This window comes from Podarcis tiliguerta (genome assembly GCF_965153285.1).
Source record: "Podarcis tiliguerta genome assembly, chromosome: 6".
Classification (NCBI taxonomy): domain Eukaryota; kingdom Metazoa; phylum Chordata; class Lepidosauria; order Squamata; family Lacertidae; genus Podarcis; species Podarcis tiliguerta.
Genome location: NC_139539.1, coordinates 56,899,187 through 56,923,601, shown reverse-complemented (window position 1 = coordinate 56,923,601; position 24,415 = coordinate 56,899,187). Strand labels below are relative to the sequence as shown.

The window sequence follows — 24,415 nt, the reverse complement described above, 5'->3', positions numbered from 1 at the left end:
CACAACATCCTCATTCCTACTCTATTCCATAATACCAACAATTTTCAGTTTATAAAGCTGTTTAAATCCATATATACCATACCATCTAGGAAAAGAGTTTTCTACCAGGTCGTGACCAGTGGTGAGATTTTAACTCTCATTCTGCACATACAGTACATATATTTCCCACCACCACCCAGAATGCATGACTTAGATGCCAGGATTATTGTAGCACAACTGGAATTCACCCTAAATTCACTGAGTACTAATTATCCCCTTTAAATTTGATGTATTTGCTTTCCAAACACTCCATAGCTGGCATAAGGGCATTGGGGGACAATAAGCAAGACAATCATTTTCACACTGCTAACCCTTTATTTTATATAGTGTCATCAATAGACTCCCTCATCTAGAGCAAAAGGTCTAGGTCATGTTTTATGGGGCTTGCAAGGCCCACAAAGTTCTTGTTAAGTAAATACCAGAGGCTGTGACCTTTGTCTCCATCAGTACATGGGAGGATATGAATGCACAAGACCCTTGAGATACTAATTGCCTTAGGGGATTGTGCTTTCCAGACCTCCCCTAAATATTCCCAAATCTTACCCCACATTGTATTTCTTTTACTTTAGAAAATATGGCTTGGTTTGACCTTTCAGGACCTCATGTTATCCACAAGTCATGGCTGCAAACCTCTATGCAAACTTCTACTTACTGGCCATCTAGTAAAGTCTCACATTTGTGACTGATGGCCCTTCTCTCTGCCCGTTTCAGTAAATAAGCAATTCCTGGTCCCCTATTGACATCTATAACCGACTTCGTCTCCTGTAAGAAAAGTTCACCTTGTACAAAGGAGACATGTGACCTTTTGCTACTTAAGAACACAAATCCTATGCATTCTTACATGGGAATGTATCCTGTTATACATAGTAGGACTTGTTTCTACGTAAACATGTATCTCCTCAATTATACAGAGCCTTTTCTGTTCTCTAAAGAGGTGAATTTCACCTTAGCAGAGGAAAAGGCACTACCAGTCCACCGTAAATTTGAACCAGTGACCTAGTTAAAGTGAGAGTTAGCCTACTTCCTCGTGTCTCTCTTTGCATGCACTTGCATAGCATCTTAAAAGTTTTGTTTAAAGCAAAAAGAGAAACAGTTGCACTTAGTAGAGTCAAAACCAGTGCAAACAAAACAGAGAGAAGTGTGTTTAATTTATTTAAATCTCCCCATCCTATTAGATGCTTGGGGGGGGGGGCGTTTCACAGTAACTTGGAAATGAAGCATGGTTGGTGGTGGTCAGGAGAGATTGCAAGGGTGACTGAATAATAGAAACTAATTGCACAGAGACCTTTCAAGGATTTGATGAAAACGGATTTGCAGCCATGCTTTCCAAATACCGGGCCATTTTGCACTTTGTCCCTTACCAGCTTTGCTCCCCTTTAAGCGTTTCCAGCAGTTCACACCACATGGATACTACTTGCTGGAGACACAAGTCAGAAGAGGAGCTTAATATCTTTAAGACTTGTTTATTCAGGATGAAGTTTCAGCTTTTGCACATCTGTGCTGAATTAGTTGCTTGAGCTTTCTCCCCCCCCCTTTTTTTTAATCAGGGACAGCGTTGCCAAAAGAACAAGTTTATCCTACTTCAGCTTCTCATTAAAGGTCCGGCCCTGATTTCAGCTAAAGCAGGACGGGTCATGGCTACACACTGTTGTGCTGGTGGGGGGCTGAAGTCTCCAATTTACAGTCTGCTACATCTGTGCAATTACCAGGACCACCAGCAGCGAGAGAAAATATTAATCCCTAGACTTTGTTGGCCCTGGTCAAAATATTCCCATGTCTATCTCAGGACAGGCACCTAGGGTTTAAGAGGCTCCATGTGTTAGGAATAAAATGGTGGAGCACTTATTGTTACGCTCTTTCCTTAATTCAGTTTCTTATGCTGACCCACGTTTGTATGGAGCGAAAGGCTCAACCACTGTAAAATGCAGATTTCCAGTGGTTGTTTTTTGTTTTTACATTGATCATTTGCATCCCCATCCCAGGACAGCTGGGAAGCATAGAATCTCCTCTGAAGCAGCTGAACACATGTGCATCTCCCTTATACATATTTGTACTTTTTGAATGTAGTGCTCCTACAGGCCATTTTTGCTCGTGCATATGTGGTGGAAATGCATTCCCAAGTGTCCACAAAAGCCACAGGGGATTTGTAAGAGACTCATCCTCCAGTAAATGAGCAATAGGGAAAAGAAACTGATGCTACGGTTGTCGGAGAGAGGCCCTGGCTGTAAATAACCATTAGAGGCCATCTGGCAAATTAATTGCGTTCTGCCAAAGGAGGAGATGCTGAGATTCAGATGCTTTTATTCGCCCCACATGCAAACGTAGACTCTGGCCGATCGCCTGCATTTGAAGATGGTCCAACAGTCGAGATAAGCCATCAGCTGTGCAGCACTTGTGTTCTCCAGGGTTTGCATGTGATTCTGGAACAGGTTAGCTCCTAAACCTAGACAGCCTGGGTGAAGCCCCAGGGACCGCAATATTAATTTCCGGTGGGGGGTGGGGATGTGACAACGCAGCCCTTCAGTATGTGCCGTTTTTCTGCCGACTAAACAAAAGAAACTAAACTAGCAAGCCCACACATTTTCCAGACACTCTTCCATGAAGTAGCTATGAATGCTTGTAATTTCAGTGAAACCATGTCCCTTTCTCCTCTTTCCCATCCCCACCCAACTGTCTCATTCTACCTCCATTTCTGAATATTCATTCAGTTTCAGGTTTTGCACCTTACAATACAAACCTTCCCAAACCAGGAAACCCAGTTTCCTGTAGCTTGTCTCCTCAGTACCTCTTATGTCTGCAGCCTTTAAACTTTGCAATTTTTTTGTCCTGTAAATTGGATTGCTTGCCACCCTCTAGGGTCTTCCTTTGCCTCACCCCCATAGGGTTCTAAGCAAAATACCCAGAATACTACACTTACAGCTTGTGGCACATTGTTAATAACACTTATTCTTGTAAATCTTATAATCAACAAAACAGACATCCCCCTTCCATGAAACATCTATATGAGAGCTAGCCATTTCCTTCTCTCTTTTGTGGATAAACCTGCAAGGAAGCTGTTTGGTGGTGTGACATGTGAAAAGCAATTCTTTCTGAACCTTCTAAGCATCCTTATATTAGCATGTTGCCGGCATGCCATTTGTAGCTGGGCAACAATCTTGGGGGGGGGGGGGACAATACACCATCCCCCAGAAGCATTACAATATAAAAAATTGTGTTTCCATATCTAGTGAAGCAGGCTTTGTTGCTCTTAATAGTTATTTCCTTGTTTTGCTTAATTAGTATATTACGCTAAATAGCTTTATAGATTCATTTTAGTGATAGTTGGTACACAAAGACTGTGGTGAAGGGGAGAAAAGTAAATTAGAAAGAATTTGTGTGTGTGTTTGTGTGTGTGTGTGTGTGTGTCTGTATGTAATTGGCAATGTTTCCATGCTGAGAGTAATATTATTGGCTGTTTCAGAGATTGATTTGCATGAAGGCATTTTTCTGGCCATTGAATGTGTATATTCTTCTATTGGCCAGAATAAAAAAAAACATGTAGAGGGAGAGGGAGGAAAGGAACCTATTTTATTACAGAGGTATAAAAACAGTGAAGTAATTAATAAAATCCTAAAAATGTAAAACCAGAGCTCAAAAAATCTACTTGGGTAACGTGACAAAGAACAATTTAAGCTTTTTGCCTCTTTCCTGGAGGTGTGACATTTGGAATTGATTTCACAGCCTGATTTTCATTAAACTGCCTTTAAAAGCTTGAGATTATAAGAAGCCAGGAAACCAAGTTCATAATGATGATTGATAGCATTAGTGTCAAGTCTAGAACATTCCCTCTAGATGTGGCACAGGAAATACTTACAGTGTATGGTTCAAGGGTTCTTGGGTCGTGCTCCCAGAAACATGCTGCATTGTAGGAAGAGCAACAGAAAAGTGTGTGCAGGTATGAACTGTGTTTCCCACAATTTTAAGAAATTATAATGAGAACCATTTTGCACTTTATGGGAGCATGCAGTCAAGCAAGGAGCTACAGCTAATCCTGGAATCTGGCCAATTGTACCTATGTTGATCACATGAGAAAGGTGTACATTTAGACAATTTAGGGTGACATCTAAAATGTAATAGCTGAAGCAGAAAATGTGTACTTATTCCCACCCTCAGCAACCTAGAAAAAGGTAAAGCAACCCAGTTTCTTCCTTGCTCACTGCCTAGTGCCCTGCACACAACCTGGGATAACTGGTCCTGTAGCAGTTAGCAGCTTGTGACCATCCTTTTCCCCCTTTGAATGATCCCAGTGGAGTCACAACAGAAATAAGTTTGCTATCTGTGAGACCCACAAAACTGTTTGCTCCATCTACCAGAATCCAATGCTTAACAAGCTGAGGATCACTGATGTATTGGAGAGCAACCTGTGCTCCCCCAGGAATGTATATGCAATAGTTGAGAAGGAGCCTATTCTTCCATCCATCCAGAGATTAAATGAGAAACTTGGCTCTGAAAAGTGTGATATAAATTAACAAAATATTATTGGACAGTGGCCAGATATAGACACATCAAAGAAGTGTTTCAGTTAAACACGCCGTAAACTTTGTATGAGAAATCGGGTTGGCGAAAACGGAACTCCACAGCGCTGTCTGGTGCCACCATGTTATAATGCATATACAACACATATAAAGCACTTTTTCTTTGCCAGTATAGCTGAGACTAATGTTTCAAAGATCATACAGGGCTAAGAGGGAAATCTAAATCCATGGTCACCAGTGACAGGGTTTAATGGAGCATCATGGTCACCACTGCACCACAGCCCTATCACTTGTGCTGACCAGGAGCAAAGAACCACCACCTCACCTCAAAAAAATGTTTTCTTGCTGTGCCAGCTCTCAGGCTAATACAACAAATTGGGCCTGTTGCTGTCACATGATGGCACCAGGACTGGCTCTCCCAACCCCTCATGATGTGTTTATCCCAAAGAAGCCATGAATGTCAGTCAAAGAGGAAAACGTTGGTCTCCGCTTGTGGTTTATCTGGAGAGAAACTACGAGACTGGCATCAGATGACACAAGCTAGACCATCGCTTGCTTCCCAGGAAGATTGGGGAAGAAGCAAAGCATCTGTGATTTCAGGAGCGCCCCTCTCATTAAACCATAGTTTATTTTAACTGTGGTTTAATGTGACATGTGAAATATCTCAGTTTAAATAGAGAGAGGGGAAAGTGCCTTTGTAGTGACTTCCTTTTCAAAAACATGTGTCTTGGATCGCTTAAGGTTTTGCTGCAATTACTAGAGCAGAATTTTTAGAGCTCTCCATTCAGGTGACAGACTTGGAAAAGCTCAGCTTAGGAACTGTTGTCCTTGTGGAATTACCTGCTATTTTTGGCTACACCTGCAGCTTATTTCCAGCTTTGTCTGAGGTGCAATTGCCCAATGACTCATATATATAAAGATGCCAAAAGCACCCACATCACTTAGATTTGATTCTGTTCCTTGGGTGTTTAGAAGTAGATAGGATCATCCAATGAAAGCAGCTAGGCAAGTTCTTTCTAATGATATCACTGGGCTTGTCATCATTGCCTGTAAGCTAAGGCATGGAATAACAGTTACTATGATTGCTCTCATTTTGCAGCCTTTGCAATTGTAAGAGATTCCCCCAAAGCCTTCTGATTTATTATTGCATTCCAAGTTGTACTTATAAGATAGTCTCTAGTAATAACTTTGGGACGTGTAAATTGTTTGGGGAATGTTGTCTGTCTCTATACTAATAAGTACCTTCCTTGTCATTTTGGCTGCATTCACAGGGGAGTTACTAAGTGCCATTTGAATGTTTTTCTCAAATAAAGACCCTAAATAATTACCGGGGGAAGAGGAGGGAATCACAGAAACTTGGCCCAGCATTACAAAGCAAGTCCAAGAACTTCAGCAAGCAGACGCAATGGAACTCAAGTGTATATGTTGCGCCCATTTCAACAGTGGGTGGAGACGGAGAGGGGCCATGATGTTCTGTCTCCCCCAGATTAATCATACAGTGAAGTGGGATTGTTTCTGAGGGGAGAAATGGGATAACTAAAAAAGCTACACCTGTACGCTCTGTTCCGATAAAATTGTATTGACATGTGGCCTGCTCATGAAGGATGCACAATTCCTTATCTTACTTAAACATATACGTCTCTTTCCCTTACAGATCATAATAGGAGAGTTTTATCGGATCCATTGTTTAAAGGAAACATCTCGATCCTTCATCCAGAACCCGTATGTGGCAGCTCTGTACAAGCAAGTGGGTTGCTTTGCCTTTGGGTGTGCCATCAGCCAGTCTTTCACAGACATCGCCAAAGTATCTGTTGGACGTTTGAGGCCCAATTTTATTGCGGTTTGCCGGCCGAATTTTACACTAATCAACTGCTCTCAGGGTTATATCCAAGAGTACCAGTGCTTTAACGATGACGAAAGCAAAGTTCAGGAAGCCAGGTGAGAACTTTTTCTCTCTCTTTCCATCAGAAATAGTGTGTTGTGACTTGAATAAAAATGATACCCTTGTTTGCCTACATAATCACCTTGAAAAATGGCAGAGGAACCTGAATGAATGAGCAAGCGGGTTGACTTTCTTAACCGCAAATTTAAAGACGTAATAGCTCTCCTTTAGTCTTGATACCTCCACGCGAGTTTGCAAGTCGTTTGTCCAATTTTTATTCCCTTGCACTGGGTGTAGTAATATCACTGTAAGTCCTGTTTCAATGGTAGATTTGCAAGTATATTTCCTTAAACAAACAATGGATAATTGTCCAAGGGAAGAATGTAAGAATGGAAAGGTGAGAAAGATTATAAAAAGCTGCTGGGTGGTGGGGGGGGACAACTAAAAGAATTTGATACACTTAACATTATAAAAATCACTGCTCCTTACAAAGGAAGCATTTTTTGAGGAAGGTGTAACTTAACTCAGATAAGCTATGTAGCCTTGTAGCAAATAGATCTGGCTACACAGGCTTGCAAATATCTGAGTCCATTTATAAAGATGAGCACCTATAGTTTTGTCACTAATAACCAAAAAAAAAAAAAAAAGTAAAGGAATTTCAGAAAGCTTTTCATATCAAGAAAGACAGATTAAATTATAACTTTTTTTAAAAAAACTTGCTGTTCCAAACTGCCTCAAGAAGATAGGCGAGACCAACTGATTATGCATTAGGAGATGTAAAACCTGCTATGTAAGTGCCCTGGGCCGCATGGCTGCATGCCAGAATTTTATTTAAAATTGCCATCTCTATGAGTGTATATGTGCAGGGAGGAGGAGACATCTTAGAGACATAAAAATAAGTAAATATAGACAGGCAGTGTGGACTGTTTAATTTCATATCCTTAAGTAATTTTAAACTGCTGTTCCTGTTTTGGTATTTTAGGGGTTGAGAGTTATACTTGATTTTATTGATGACTGTGCAAAGGTGTTGTTCAGAAAACCAAAGCATTTGGCCATTTGCTCCAGGAACAAAACAAGTGTGCTATTTTGCTTCTTTTGTTTTGCAGGAAATCATTCTTTTCTGGACATGCTTCCTTCTCCCTCTATACCATGCTTTATTTGGTGGTAAGTAGGAGGTCATGCATCTTTAAGAAATCATGTTTTATCAATGTTTCTTAAGGCAATGTGAGAAATGAGAAAATACTTATGCTGGGCCAAAGTTTTCAGCCCAGCTTTGTTTTTTGACATTACATTGGGTGGTAGTGTTCAGGTGACAGCCCCCGCCCCAGACCAAAGAAATCAGATATATATGGGGGCAATTCTAAGAGCTTTTTTGTACACCTGGCCATGTGGCTTACCTTAATGAAAGGTGACTGAGAGGTTTTAAAAAATTCTTTTTCTTTTCTCTTTAAACCCCTTTTCCCAAAATGTGAAAATTGCTGGGCCGAATACTACTGCCCAACATTAGCATAGACCATGGTTATGAACAGGGCTGTCTTAAGCATATGCGGTACCGGGCTGCAAGGATCCGCCCGGCGCCCCACCCCTCAGGTTGCCCAGTCCCAGGCGCAGGAGGGCAGAGCTGGCCGGCCGCCTCAGCGTCTCGCTGGCTCGGTCGCCCCCTAACTCGTGGCGCAGAGCCGCCTGCAGCAGAAGAGCCCACCGTGGTGCTCTGACCGATGGGTGGGCTCTTCCTCGGACTCAACTCTGGGGCTCCATACTGGCGCCCCTGAGAGCCCAGTGCCTAGGTGCCCCACACCCCGAGCACCTATGGGTAAGACAGCCCTATTTAAGAAGGTAGCAATGTGTACTAAATGTGCATCAGAGAGTAACATCAGACATCAGCCTGATTTGTTCCTCATCTTCAAGTTGGGAATTATGACCTATGGAATGGGATTATGACCTATAAAACAGGTGTGCTACAGAGGCATTTGGATGCTGTGGTTTTAAGAATTTGGCCATAGCTGAGAGGTAGGAAGAGCATCTGCCTTGGAAGCAAAGGGGAGCAAATTGAATTCCCCAGCCTCTCTAGGTACAGTTGGAAAAGACTCCTAGGCAGTGTAAGCAATAATGAGCTAGATAGACCAGCAGTTTCTTGTTCCTTTGCAATGTTTATCCTGCCCAAAAAGAACCACATCTGCATTACTTGTTTCGCTCTCAGTTTCACTAGAAAAAGCACAAGAGCAAGCAAAGCTCAAGGAATGTAAGCCTGCGTGTATTTCATTTTGCCAAGAAACATAATTGAGATAATGTTAGGCTGCTTTATTTGTCATTTACCTACATTGATTCAAAATCATAATTATCTGTTGCATTAGGTTTTTTTTTAAAAAAGTAATCTGCTTTCTGAGTGGCTCTTCAGGAAGCAGGGCAGGTGGACTTACTAGCCCACATAGTTTCATCCAAAACTATGGGGCTGGTCTTGTTTTTCTTTGTCAATGAAAAATGGCTCTGCCCTTCCTTTCCTCAGCTTGTTATGCCAGAGTATTTCCTGACTGTAGCTGCTGGAAGCATGCTTGATAGAGCTTGTGAAAAGAGCACGGCACAGGTCAATTATGGGTGGAACTACCCTAAGCTCTTTGGAAGGAAAAGGGAGAGAGATTTAGGGAGTGATTTGTGGTAAATGTAATTAAGGGAAAGCTTTTTCTTCTTCTGAGACTATTTCAAAAGATCTGTGGGCCCTGAGTCTCCTGTAACCTTAGATATGAAATTTGGGGGCAGGTGGGGGAGGAGAACCCAGACCTGAACTTATATAAACATTAAACATAAGTAGATATATATGTGTAGGCTTTCTGCAACACAATTCCTTCTCTTTGCTGCCCCAAAAGATAAATTAACACACAGCTCCCTGCTGTTTCCCCTCCCCTTTCCCTTTTACTCTTTATGATGGAAGCAGCCTCCATAATTTAATTACCATGCCTTTCAGACTTTTTGGGAGTCTGCATGAATTTATTTCCCCATATTTTTCTCTCACTTTTCTTTAAATGTTTCAAAGTTATTCCGTAAACATTTACACCATTTCCTCTCAGCAATAGTAAAATAACATTGGAGGCGGGTGGATTTGCAACATGAAAAAGGCTAAAGCTCATTTTTGGTTCCCCCTCTTCCTTCTTCTTAAAAAAAATAAGAATAATCATAGCAGTAGTGAGTGAGTGTGTGTCCTAGCTCTGGTTATAGAATGGAGCTGGTCTCGAGGACTTCAGAATAAATGGTTTGTTTTACCTATCACCACTTCCATTTGCCATGAAATGGTTCCACCATTTCCCACCCTGTATGTCTACACCCTGCTAAACTCTCCAGGACCTCTTTAGAGGCCATTTATGTTCACTGATTTTAAAATTGGAGGAACAGTATGAAGACCTTCTGTACTGTTTGGACTGAGGTGAAAACAAAATAGTGATTTTATGGCACTTTGGTATAGTAACCAAAGCAATTCATGGAGAATTCACAAAATGGTAGAATTATATTAATGTATTGGACTGAGCTGAATGTTCTGCAGCAGGGAGCCTATCCTGTGGCCCTGCAAATATTGTTGGACTACAACTTCCAGCAATCCCAAACAACATGGCCGGTAGTCCGAGATAATGGCAGTTGCAGGTCAACAGTAATCTAACCTAGAAGGTGCTCTGATAAGATCTAGCTTAGATTACTGCAATGCCTTACACATGGGGCTGCCTTTGAAGACAGTTCAGAACTGCAGCCAGTGTAGAATCCACCAGCCAAATTGTTGACGGGGAGTAAGATGTTTGATCATATAACCAGTGGCGTAGCGTGGGGGGTGCAGGGGGGGCCGGCCGCACCGGGCGCAACATCTGGGGGTTAGGGTTAGGGTCACAAATCCACGGGTTAGGGGGCGCAAATCCACGGGTTAGGGGGTGCAAATTACTTGCCTTGCCCCAGGTGCTGACAACCCACGCTACGCCACTGCATATAACACCAATCCTGATCCGCCTTCATTCACTGCCAGTTACTTTCTACACTCAATTCAGAGTGCTGGTTTAGACCTATAAAGCCTTATGCAGCTCATGACCCAAATACCTTCTGGACCACATCTCCTCACATGAACCTATCTGGACCCTGCCATCATCATCTTGAGTCCCTTCTTCGTGCCCCTACTCCTAGCAAAGAATGGCTAGACAAGAACAAGTCTTTTTTGTGGTTGTTCCCCAATTGTGGAATGCTCTCCTCAGAGATATTACACTTGGCGCTGTCATTATATGCATTTAGCACCTGAGGGTGTTGAGGTGAGGGGACATAGCATCTTTTGTGCTATGCTTCTTTGCTTATATTCACAGTGCTACTCAGTTGCTTATTTGGCACCATTTCCCCCCTCCCCCAATGTATTCAGTGAGAATTAGCTAGTTGGTGATGTCATTCAGGACAAACAAATCTAACACAAATTTTTATTTTTATTTTTAAAAATGTCCTCACTCTGAATTTGCTTCACTGGTAATATCATCACATAGCCAATTCTCACTGGCTAAATGGTAGCTTCACTGCTCAGTTAGAGGATGACTGATACAAGAGCCACTGGGATTATGAAGAGTTCTTTCCCCCTTTTTTTCTGAGTGTATTGTGACCTGAGGAGATAGGATGGGCACCACATCTGCCCAAAATGTACTTGGAAGAGGCTCTTTTTATTTTTGGCTGTACTGGGAAGGGGTACTTGTCAGGGGAGAGCATGGTAGTCCTGAGTACATTTGGGGGGTTTTGCAATCATTTAAACACCTTTCACTCTCCTTCCACCGAATAACGGTCAAAGAAAGGGAGGGGCGCAGGCAATAGGGGGAAAGGTGTTCGTGAAATGTGCCCAGCTAGTTTGGCTCATAAATGTTCAAATTTGATTCTTGGAAATGGTGCTGGAGAAAGTCGGAGGCTAGAACGTGGCAGGGAGCTCCCCAAACATTCAGAGAACTCACCTTTGACTTAGATGAGTCACTATTAGTTTTGGATTCATTAAAGAAAATGGCATGTACAGACAAGCATGTAATTTCTGCAAAACTGGAGGCTGTCTGTGTGAGTTTCAACTTACTGAAAATTGGACTCTTTCTCTGCCCCTACCGCTGTACGCTACTGCCCCCACCCAGGCAACTGCTGATTCTGAACCTGCAGAGAAGCAATTTTACAGGCTTTGTGGGCCTGGCACACCATATCATAAAAACCTGCTCTGCTGCTTTCGTACAAAAAACAAAATGAAAACCACCTTGAAGTGCTGACTAATGTCAAACTCTCCCACAAGGTGCTAATTTTCCTCTACTCTCATTTGACTTCAGGTAGAAGAAGCTGTCATGGTTGATCCAGTTTTGCCTGTAGGGTTCTCCCTCTTGCACTCCAGTCCTGTAGGGAGTGGATCTTCATTAAATTTGTCAGGGTTGCATTTTTTGGATCCTACAAGTTCAGCATTGTGCTCTTCATACTGCTTGATACATTTGGGGTTTGTTTGTTTTTTGAACGAGTCTATTATAGACTCATGTTTTGTTCCAGTTAAAACTGTAACATTTGAAGCATATGCATTGTGCATCTATTTTAAGTCTCATATATTATTTGGAGAGCCGTGGGTTGGTCTCTTGTTGCTCAATGCATGGTTAGTTCACAGGAGGTAAGAAAAGGTGTGTGTTGTGGTTTTAGTTGGTTTGCAACAGGAATCTGCATTGTGTACTAGGAGTGTGCATTGGATTCAGCTGAATCCTGAATTCCAAAGGAAAATCCACAATGGCATAGCGAAGCTTCTTCGCAGCAGTGTTCAGATGTGCTGGGCCAAAGCTCATTCTTGACTTAATGACATTCCATTAAGCAATTGCATTAGTTTCCTGCTGCTGCTCTCTCTGCCCAGTTCAGACACTACTAAGGCCAGTCCAACAATACCCACACATTTACTCTCTCCTCTTTATGTGGAAGAACACCAGCTACCATCTAGGTCAGGCTTCCTCAGCCTCAGCCCTCCAGATGTTTTGAGACTACAATTCCCATCATCCCTGACCGCTGGTCCTGTTAGCTAGGGATCATGGGAGTTGTAGGCCAAAAATGTCTGGAGGGCCGAGGTTGAGGAAGCCTGATTTAGGTAGTATTTAGCTTTCTAAATAAATGTGTCCCGACTCCAGGGGTTGTTAGAGTAAGCCAGGTAATGTTGCCCACAGGGTGTTGCATTGTGCCAGCCAAATCTGAAAACAGCTGCTGGATTAATGTCTTATATAACTTCACTGACATTTATGTCGTTGTGCCATGCGGGGTTAGGAAATAAACTCCTGAGGTGGCCACCTTAAATGCTACTTGTTTTAGTTCCCAGGGTTGTGCTATACGTACTCTAACAGCCAGATGAACAGTGGAGTTCATGTCTGCAAGAACGCCAAATAGCAAACTTCTGACTCTATTTCAGTGGGATCATGGCCAATCTGTTAGTCATTAGATAAATATCAGTGACTGATTTCAAAGCCCCAGACTCAACAAAAGGGAATGATTTCCCCCCTTTACTCTCTTTTGTGTGTCTCTAACCCATCTGCTCAAATGAGGCCAGATGCAGGTACTCATTCATTTGAAAATTTCCTACAGTACTTCAGAAACTGTTAAACATTAATGTAAGCATTTCTCAATCAGCAGTGTACTCTACAGTGTGTTCTTACTCATCCCCACAGCAATTTTTGACGTAGGTTAGGCAACCCTGACAGCTTTAGAGCTAACACTTTAGAGTTTGAATATGGGTCACGGTTACAGTTGTGTCAAACAGAGCTTACCTTTCAAGCGCTTATGAGGGAAGTGTGTATGGTTGACCACATCTTCTCCCACCCAAAACACATTGTCCAGTAGCTTCTCCATCTTTCAAAGAACGCAAAATCACTCCAGAGCAGTACTATGAAGTAACAAAGATGCCTTCACACAGCTGGTACTGGTAGCATGAGTTTACTTGTGTAAACTTCATGACACGCAGAGCTTTTCCCCCCAGTTGGAACTCACTGGAACTCAGTTCCGGCACATCTCAGGTGGGCGCCATTGCTATTATAAGAGAACAAGGGAGTCGTTCATGGTGAGTTCCAGAACCTCTTTCTAGAAAAACGGCACTGATGACAAATGGATTCATTCACGCATGATATAAACGTTGAAAATGGTGGATTTAGCTGCTTTGAGCCACTGTCTGAAAATGGAATGAAAGCCCTTCTTACAACAAACATATGTTGCATGTGATATTATTATTATTATTATTATTATTATTATTATTATTATAGCCAAGCCTTCTGAAAAGTAACAAAAATGTAAGCAACTATTAATATTTTTCTCCTCCTCACTTGTTAAGGGAACATGAGCCCCTCGTTTTTATTTGCTTGGGATCCCTGACTAACCACAGACATTCCCACTAACATCACTGGAAGTCCCCTCGCCGCAGAACTGCTTCACATTGCCCTGAGAGCGGTCTGTTCTGTGGTGATGTTGCCACTGCCAGATTTCTTATATGTGAGAGGTTTTCCAGCAACCCTGGCTACATATGGCCACGAGGTCATTGCTGTCTTCCCTCCCTCTTTGGTTTTGTCACACTTATCTCCTCTGTGCTATTGGCCGCCACTTTTCCCACTGCAGCTTATTGGTCTGCAAGTGGCAGTTGTTCATTTCATGTTACTATATAAACACCACACTGGCGCCTCCGTAAACCTCCCACGACTGAGTTAGCAGTATATAGAGACTTGAGTAAAAACCACTTGTAATTCGCTTTTTGTCTGCTGTAAAAACAACTTCAGTTCAGTTGGGTTGTTCGTTTTTGTTTTTTGTTTTTTTACATTAAGTGTTTGTTTTCTTTAGCTTGGTTTCACTTTATAATGAAAACCTTTCGGATGTAAAGAGGGCAGAAGATGACAGCACAGGGTTGGTTTTGTGAAAAAGAACACAAGATAGTTAACCTTCCACATGCTGCAACTAAATTTTGTTCAGCAAATATGGTGATTTAAAGTTTCGTTGAAAGAGAAATAATTGATATTATGTTGAAGGATGATTCTAAACTGTTTAATGACTGAATGGGCTCTTATACCTTCAGGCTTAGATAAAACAATTCTATGATTCTGTGAGAAGGGAGAATTCCAATAGGTACAGCCTCTTTCAGAACTGAAATGCCATGGTAGAGACAGCTGTATCTGGTAAAATTCTGCCTTGCTTGCAGTTCTTGCTTGCAGGAGCTCTCTTAAGTTTAGACCTGACCTTTCTTCTCTCAGACTACTGGCATGCACTGTTTTCTTCTGAAAATATACTGATTGGCTTGTACCAGTGCTTGTGCATTGTACCAATGGCAGGTTCAACAAAGCAACTACATAAAAATGTCCCAGTCCAGACATAAAAATATTGGACTGAGAAACCATGGTTTCTTGGCTTAAGAATGAGCCCATCCTAATTCATGTCTTGATTTGTAAGCAGTGATCAGACTACAGTGCCTCGCTTTTCCTCCAACTGTAAACTTTTACTGCATCAATTATACAAGCAGGCATTGCTGTGACCTTGTCACGTTCATCTCCCTGCCTTGTGTTATGGGAAGGCAGCCATAATGGGAGGACTTGGCCATTTTTCAGACTCCCCTCGCCCTGCATTTCAGATTGGGTTGGCCTCCAGCTCCTTTGATTTGTGGGCAAACGTTTCTGCCTTTCCTGCTGCCTCTTCCTCTCTCTTTTTGGCTTCCCAAGGTTCCCACAGGAACTCGAGGAATAGGTTGTGCCCACAACTTTCAAGAGGAAACCGGACCAGGATAAGTGGGGAGGGGTGAGGCAGGAGACAATACCCGTTTGACATCATTTCAGCTACTTCATTTCAGGTCAAGTCCTTGGTTGGCTGTTGATTTGTTTGCTCGTTTTCCCTGGCTGAAGCAAAAGTATCATTTTGAACACTGTATTTTAGGTCCAAGGCATTTTAAAAGTTCAAGTCACAAAGTGGTCACAAACACTGCTAGGATTTAAAAGCAAATTAGGAAAAAACCATAAGATGGTCTGAATCTTAATGCTATGATCCATGCTGCAGCTGCACTTGCAATAATATTCAGCAGTAATATTCCAGTTACCTCATCTCAAAAAGGGGGTTGCAGATCTGGAAAATGTTCAGAAGTGGGGAAGCCAAAATCTGAGAATGGTGTGCTTTCTTTATCAATTTTTAGCACACTATTTATAATTGTACAAACCTTTCTTACCAGGTAGAAAAAATGATCAAGGAAAGACATAAGAAAGGTTTATACAATTATAAATAGTGTGTTAAAAATTGATAAAGAAAGCACACCATTCCCCAGTAATTATAATCATAGGACTGTGGGTCGCTCATTAAAGTTGGATGGCATGACAGACAAAAGAAGTTACAAAGACTGAGCTGAAAGTTTGAACTTGGGGCCCAAATTTGGTCGACAAGGTGGGGGTTGATATTCATCTACCACTACCACCTCTTGCCTACTGCTGGCACCTGTTTCACAGTGCTGGTAGTTAAAATAGAGATCCTCCCTGCCACACAACGCTTCTTTTTTCGGCTGCTATTTTGCTCTGCCCTGAAGATAGGTTTGTTTTCTGTTTGCCGTATTGTAAACCTGGCACCAATTCTGTTCCACTGCAATCTGGTGCCAACTGTTACGAGGACAGCATCCTAATGCCTTTCACCTTCCTTTTTTTTCCTTTGTAGCTGTACCTGCAAGCCAGGTTCACTTGGAGAGGAGCCCGTCTGCTGCGTCCCCTGCTGCAGTTCACACTGATTATGATGGCCTTTTACACAGGGCTTTCTCGTGTGTCTGACCACAAACATCATCCAACAGACGTCTTGGCTGGTTTCGTACAAGGGGCCCTGGTGGCTTACTGCATAGTAAGTGACATGTCATACCATAGAATTGTTTCACTAAACAACCACATGCACCTTATCCATAAGACAGTGATGCACTATTCGAGTGTTAAAGCCCATCCTAAGGGCAGAGAAAAGCTTTACCCTGGCACCAGAAATGTAGTATCAGTGCTAGGTGGACCTCACTGGGGAGAGTGTTGCTGGCATTGTGCAGGAGTTGGTAAAACCAAGGAAGGATAGACTTAAACAAAGAAGGGAAAAAGGGATGGAGACTTAAATAAGGAAAACAAATGTGCAACGCAGTGTTAGAAACCTAAAAGATAAACACACAGGAAACAGTAACCTTTCACATGTAACATGTGAAGTTCATGTGAAACAATTTCCCTCTAAGGATTAGATTGGTGATGTTTAGTGCATGGAAAAGAGTTCTCCTTGAATGCATACAAGACTGGGCACATTAGCAGGGTGGTACACACAGGTGAATGTGTAAACTGTTACAGCAGCCCCCCACCCATCCTGAGTTTTAAACACCTCAAAAGGCAGCTGAATATATATGTATTTTCTTTCTTCTCCACTGATTCCATTGCTAACCAAACCACTGTTTGAATTCTGTGAGGAATGTAGTCTCTCAGTACCCAAGTACAGATTGAAAAGCTAAGCAGAAATGTTTTTAGCTCCAGAAAACATGCCCAGATCAACGTGTCTTTTTGAGACATCACAACCTTCAGGAGAAAGCTATCAGAGCATAGAGATAAAGGGTCACAACTCCACAATCAGCACCATGCAGTGCTCTGAATCAAGGCCAGCTGCATTTTGTGAAGTAAATAAACCTGGGATTTTCCAAGCACTGAGTTCCCACATAAGATGCAGTTTGACTATGCAATTACAGGAATAGCACTTATATGGGAGATTTGCCAGGCAGGTGCTTACTCCTTCCCAAAACCACCAGTTTTCCCCTACAAATGACTTGCCCTCCTCACTTCCAATTTCACAATCTAGCTGGAAAGAAAAATAATAATAAAACTGCCAGAGAATTGGGGGGGGGGGGAGAGAATGCATAAGCACCCTCCATGCCCCCAGGCCATCAGTTTGTTTTCCAGCAAGCGCTTCTTCCCCAGTCCTGCATCTCCCACATACACATTGAACCTCAATTGTAATTTCAGTGGGTGAACATCTCCTGCTTGCATTTTACTTAGTAGCAGAAGTGATAGTCTCCACTAAGTTGCAGAGACAGCGCAACAAGATTCTTCAAAGCTTCTGTGGCATTTTTATTCTTATTTATTTATGTCACCGGTTAAACAAACAAAAGATCACCCTGGAAGGAGCTCTTGGATATATTCAGAAAATACTTTGGGCAACTTTTTCACACAACGAAACAGTTTCTTTTCAGCTCAGGGGCTTCAATTTGGGTCATGTGGCTTTGTCTAGAATCGCCCGGTTTTAGAGATAGCTATATGGAAGGCTTTGACTAAGCTCTCCTGTTAGTTACTCTAAAAACTTTGCCAAAGGGTGGAAGAGGACAGAGAGAAGAAGAAGAATGCAATGCTAGGGTGCAGTAGGATGCAGATGAACTCAATGCGTTGCAGCAAAAACGCTTCTGAGAGACAATAAGGGTCTCGATGCATGAGCAGGACACTTTTCACCATTTCCTGTCCAATGACAAGTTACAAATCTGACCCCGCTTTCCTGACCTGTAAACAGATGGCATGTTTTACTGGGCCAGAGGAGGGGTGAGAGTTCGGCTGCTATAGGCTGACTTTCCTGTGACGAGATAAAGGCCACGGAGGAAGCAGCTGCCTGAGAAACACCACACACATGTACATCACTTCCTTTTTAACCCTCTCCCTCCGTGGCTGCTGCCCTTTCAGTCCTTCATCAGGATGCGCAGAGGGTATTGGTCACTTTTAGTCTGGCCCTTGTGCAGCCATGGGGGGTGGGGAAACAGACATGGCTGTAGAAAAGGAAATGAAGAGAGGGGTGACTACTGCTCCCCTACGTCTTCCCATAATTTCCAGCTCCTAAGGAATGGCCTAAATGTTCATAAGCAAGTTGAGTGTTGCTTATGAGACTTAGATTTAGAAAAGCCCTAGCCTCGCCTTTTTCACTGTGCTTTATATACTTTTATGAATTTATTTAAAATTTATGTCCTGTCCTTTGACCCAGAATTCTTGCAGTTTAGTTCTCCTGATTATTGGCAATAGCTTAGAGGCTAGCTGAGGCTAGCCTCTAAGGGGGTTGCAGTACTTGTTTCATCCAGGACCATACAAGATCTTGTTTTGTTTGGAATTCAGATGCAATCAGAATGGCTAGAATCAAAATGTCTTTTATGAATCACTTTGTGGTGGCTATAATTGTGTTGTAGCAAATTGTGGGAAAATGCAAATCTTAGGGGCCATTTCCTTCTCCTATTCACCTAACCTCATGTTAAGCTGTTTGCTAAAATGTTCTGGATCCAAGTAAAGTCTTTTCTAATATAATGAATTTAAGAAGGGCATCGATCAGTTGAAATGGTGAGCTGGCAGCTTACAGCATCATATAGCACATTCCCTGTCGTCTGCTGTTGAGTTTTCTTTATGGGTGGAGAGCACCTTCCACAGGAAGTGGCATAAATCCAAGCAAAAACACTCTGTGCATTTACCCCTCTCTCTTTTTGTGTTAAGCAGCTGAAGCATTAGGAAGGTTTAACACACTGTTCTAACCTTAGGAGATCACGTTTCATGATTTCTCAAAGTGTTTTTATAACCTCAAACCTTGCTAAAAGTGAAATACAGTTTAAATGGGAATTAACGCCACTACCCAAATATCTGATTTAAAGCCACACACGCCATGAACTGCAGAGCAAAGGCTAAGAAAGCCAAGATGACACTCCATCCATAACTTATCCAGTTAGAAAATACAGGCCAGATTGAACCTAATCCCCCATCTGCCACTTCCACCGTGCAACCGCTACTCACTCCTGCCACAAATTGATTTGTCATGGAGCTCTTGGTATAGAATGTGGACATCGCCGTGATTGAATCCAGTCTTAGGAAGTGGGTACATGAGAGGCATGGCGTCAAAATCGCCTTCCAACTCTTGCTGCTGCCATACTACAGAAATGGATGAATGGGTACAGACATTTAGCAGTTGTGTTCAAATTAAATCAAGATTTAAATATTTCCAAAATCTAGAAGACACACAGAGAACACCAAGTATGCCTATTCCCCCCCCCAAAAAAAAAATCAAAGGGACGCTTACAATTCTCCACCACAAGTTTCTTGAAGTAGTGATAGAATACAAGCATGAACCACAAGTACTGCACACTGTCCAACAAAAGCAAGTAATCAGAAGTGGTCTTGACTAATTTAAATCTCATTGATTTGAGTAGGACAGTCAGAGACAGCATTTGCTGTCAGGAGTTCACAGCTCTTTTTCCTCTCGTTATGAAGGGCTAGTGTTATAATGGGTAAGAAACCTTTTTCTCCAGAACCAAAAGAAAGTCTAGAATGCCTATCCATCTCTAATATAGCTTCATTTGAAACAGGAGACTTAATATGCTGACAGTCAGAAAAAAGGAACTGTAGTTTTGGTTCAGGAACCCTAGTGTTGCCTTCAAAGAGAACATGAAATTTAAATAAGCCAGGGAAAGAGGTTGGTACTACTATTTATTTTTCTTTGGTTGCAGCCAACCATCTATTTTTTCCCTGAGTGGAGTTCTGTTTCCTCAGAGAAATAACTGTTTGCTTCAATGCTAATATTTAGATGTCAAACTAACTGATCTGGGAACATAGCAAGACAATTGGAAGCCTGAATGCAAACATCTGCATCCAGTAAAACAAGCAGTCTCTTTAAACAATCAAATGCTTTGTGATTTCGCACTCTGAAAAGCCTAGTAGCCTAACTAATGGAAGTCTCGGGAAGTTGAATTAAGAGCACAACTTCTCTAACCCTGCTAGAGCTTCAAAGCAGTATAAAAGCAATGCTTTTGGTCATAACATATGAACAATAATGCTCTTCCTGGACACATTCGCTGGTGGAATAAGAGCCTCTCACACATTGGTTACTTCAACTGCAGAACAGAGTGATGGGTTTTCGTGGAATTACATTTCTCAATAGATGGGCATATTTCATGGATCAGCTGTTTTATTTAACCCCATTATCTTTTCTGTACCTTGTTTTTTGGGGATTCCTGGTAGGCAGGATGAAGAGGTAGTTGTTAATGGGGCACCTTGCACCAAGGGAACATTTTGCACAAACTATTCCATCACAAACTTCCCACCTGTAAAGTCAGCTATGGGTCTAGAGTTATGTAGCCACACGTTCTGCTTTTCAAATGTGCAGTCTATGTTCTGGGGAGGTGCGCTGCTCTTGTTTGAGTCGTGAGTAGCTCTTGGGTTAATTGGAATCCCATTCTGCAGCCCCTGTGTAACTGCAGGTAAGGTGGGAATAAATTGCCTTGGGCTTTCCATTGACTCCCGTCAACATACACAGTATTTAGACGGCAGTCCAAAGCTCCAGTCTGCCTACCAAATGACACTGGCATCATTTGTTCCACTCACTCAAAGTATTACCAATATATTTACACTGGCAGTAGCCTGCAGAACAGGATATTTTGGGGGTGGCGATGAGCGAGCCCACATCTCACTGTATCCTCAACCATCCCATGGCTGTCACTTCTTGACACTGGGCCCAGTTACCACAATGCTCACGAAATTGGAAATTTAGTAGTAAACCAATTGTCATCCAGCCAGTGAACAAGTCTGTAGCAGCTTGTGTGATTGTTGTTGTATGTAAATATATGTGTTTAATAGCTGGGATTTGTTTGTACCAAGCCTCTAGCATTGAATAGCAGAGATGAGCCTTATTCTCCTGTCAGCAGAGCCTGCATTCTGTCTGACCCTTTTCCTTTCTGGCTTCAGAGTTACATTTTGCAAGGGAGAAAGTACATCAGTCATGCTGGACTTGATACGATTTTGGCGGAGGGAGGATGTCAAAGTTTCCTCCCAGGGCTTTCCTATTGTGTGGCTGCCTCTCTGAATTGTCAAGTGGGAGACTTTTCACATCCGTAAGAGCGGATACGTCATTGATTATTTCAGGGAAAGGTGGTTGGGAATATCTCTTCCTTGACACTATTTCTTTAAAATGACAGGACAGTCATCCTGAGTAAGCTTTAATTTTCTAGCTGTGAGGAAAGGGCAGTAGGGAAGGGGATGCGGGTGGGTGGGAAGGCAAGGAAATATCAAGCTACCCTGACTGACTAAGAATTACAGAGAATTGACTCCAAAGGGAAGTTTAATTTTAGTCCATTTAAATCACCAGAGGAAGCGAAGCCGTGTGAACTCTTGGTATGGATGTTGACAGCTTCTTGATTGTGTGCCGGGTTGTTGTTGTTTTTTAACTGTAAATAACATTTTTCAAGACTTCTGTATTAAGAAAATTCCCATCCCCTCAGTACATCTCTCTTCCACACACACAGTGAATGTATTTGAATTAAAATAGTGAAAGAAACCAATGGGTGCTGGGTGAGATCCAGTGGAAAAGGAAAGGCAGGGAAAGACATTTTCCATATCAGTAAAAAGTAGGTGAGAATTAATCAGGATTTTCTTTCCTGTTGGGCACTCTTAAGAGGGGCATCCCAGGCACCCCAAGTTCCAGATATTTCTTGCAGATTCCAGATAGATCTCTTGTCCCTTTCCCCCTTTTTGAAAGCATAATTTATTTTTCTTTGCTCACAATGCCAGGGCATGCTGCAAATTTGATACCAGTGAGATCCCCGCCAGGGCCACTAGACATTTATGCAAAGTTGTGCCTTGGGCCTTTGTCCCTGCTAGGTATCTAGCAGTGCTTGACGCCTGTGAAATAATTGTTTGCTTTTTTATGGACCAGTCTAGAAGACCTTCAGTCTGGTTCTCATTATAGCAGGATAGTGTAACTTTAGAACTGTTTTGCTTATTAATGGAGGATTTAGATTTCCTTTACATAAACCGGAGCAGGTATAAAAATCTGAATATTTATATTGAATGCATATATTCATTTTATTTACAGGTGTTCTATGTCTCAGACCTCTTCAAGGAGAAAACAAAGATTTCTCTGCCCCCACCTCCAATCCGGAAGGAGTTACTTTCACCTGTGGATATCCTTGATCGGAACAATCATCACAACATGGTGTAGACATTTGACAAATATATATTTTTTGTTTTTGTTTTGTTTTTGCAAAATGACTGCTGACAGCAACTACCTGCTGCTCTCAATCTCATCAGACAGTAGAATGTAGGGAGAGACTCTTGCCTGACCAATGAGGTCTGACTCTGTGGCCTTTTTTACACTCACAACATTTGCATAAAATGGGTGTTGTTCAAGTAAGTCAAAGGCAACAATTACGAAATAAATCAAAACACGATGCAGGAATTCTAAATGTGCAATTGGCTGAGTGTTCATGTTGTAGTGAATGCTGAATTGTTCATAGCTTAATGAACACTAAATGATTTCTAGGAAACTGGCCATCTCTGCTTCTGCTTCTTTTATTTGCCATGACAGTTTTCAATTCCTATTAAGTGAGAGAGGGGAGAGAAAAATCCTTGCCAACTAGATTATAGCACTATCTATGAAAAATAAGCACTGATTCATGATTTGTGATCACTTTCTAAGTGTAACCTCTTATTTTATTGGTTTCTTTATCTCCATTCCAATTCGGAACTTACTTTTGGCTTCGGAGATGTATACCCAGTAAAATGTTAGAAAAGTGCCTATTTCCACTACACAATTCTGTAAGACAGTATTTTTCTATTTCCAGTTAGGTGTAGAATCCACTTTCTAAATGCAACCCAGCCTGCTTCACCAGTATCCCTGGTTGTAAAGAGTCATTCCATATTTGTTTTCACCTATCCCTCACTTTCTGTATGACATTCTCCATGTTCACAATTATTATCATGACTAATACTTTGGAGAGCAGGTTGGAGGTGCAAATAAGGGACAACACATGAAATATGGGACCCATGCCTCTAATATCTAATGTCAACAGTACTGTATGAATTGTCCAGCCTGCATAGTATTATACTTGGTGGCCTAGTTTTTTAATTAAAAAAATCCCCTTTTACCATTGACTCAAATAACATACGGAGGATACCTTGTTTGTGGTCAGCCTTGTTGATCTATGTTAGCACTATTGGCTCTGGGGTTGAGACTCAGAACGCAACTCCTCCAGCTATCGGGCGGACTGCTGGGCGGGACCGTCTTAGCCTGATGTTCAGTCAAATCCCTTTTGTAATTCCCATGGCTTGAAAAGGGATCATTTTCGACTATTCATTACAGACTAGGCTAAATGCTGCTCTCAGCAACACCAAGGGCATGCGAAGAAAGTAAACCGGAAGAGACCCGCTTCTAGGCTTTCAGGTGTAATTCCAAAACACAGTTCTTAAAAACCTTAAAAGGACTGAACTGCTGATGCTAACCAGGGCAGACTGACCTTTGCACATCTTTGCCATGCAAACTCCGTCCTATCATTTCAATTCTAGCAAGCTATGATTTTTTTTTATAAATATAAATATATATAAATATTATATAAATAATGTATAAAACATTAAAAATTAACTATGTAAAATATTATTTCTGAAACAATTTTAGATATATCCACTATGATCATAAACTGTGTTTTGACCTGTGTTATTTACATGTTGCTGCTTAAAACAAAAAGCATTGACTTAATTTTTTATAGTCGACTAAAATATTGTAGTTCTGTGGTAGCAATATTTTAATGAAAGTAACAACTAAAGACAATTGTATAAAAACCATATTAAATTGTCTGTATTTTTGTAATGTTTCTTTTTTTGTAAAAAGAGGAATATGCAAGACTTTTTGTAGAGTACAAAATTAAAGTTTGTATTTGCAAAAGAAAAAAACACAAAAAAATGCTGTATAAATGTGCTTTATAAATAAATGTTTCAGGCACAAATTAATAATGCTGTGCACCCATATTCTCCATTTTGACTATTCCTTGGAGCCTAAATGAAATGGAAGATTATAGCAAGACTGATATTTCCTTGGAAATGTTTACACAAAAAGGGTTTAGTGTTCTGTGCATATCTACATACCAATGGTGATGAGAGCTTATGTAGAATACAGCTCAGTAGTACCTGTTGAATATTTTACAAAGCTGTTAACATATAGCCCAAATGATGTTCTG

The 24,415-nt window shown here is 41.6% G+C and overlaps 1 protein-coding gene across 1 annotated transcript in view; it reads left to right on the top strand.

Annotated features, from left to right (window-relative positions):
- Positions 1 to 24,191, top strand: part of PLPP3 (phospholipid phosphatase 3) — a 62,975-nt gene extending 38,784 nt beyond the window's left edge. Inside the window, exons 3-6 of the mRNA XM_083448215.1 lie at positions 6,208 to 6,491; positions 7,542 to 7,599; positions 16,102 to 16,278; positions 22,279 to 24,191. Coding sequence (XP_083304341.1) covers positions 6,208 to 6,491; positions 7,542 to 7,599; positions 16,102 to 16,278; positions 22,279 to 22,404 — 645 coding nt within the window. The 3' untranslated portion in view covers positions 22,405 to 24,191. The remainder of the gene's footprint in view (positions 1 to 6,207; positions 6,492 to 7,541; positions 7,600 to 16,101; positions 16,279 to 22,278) is intronic.
- The last annotated feature ends 224 nt before the right edge of the window (positions 24,192 to 24,415 follow it).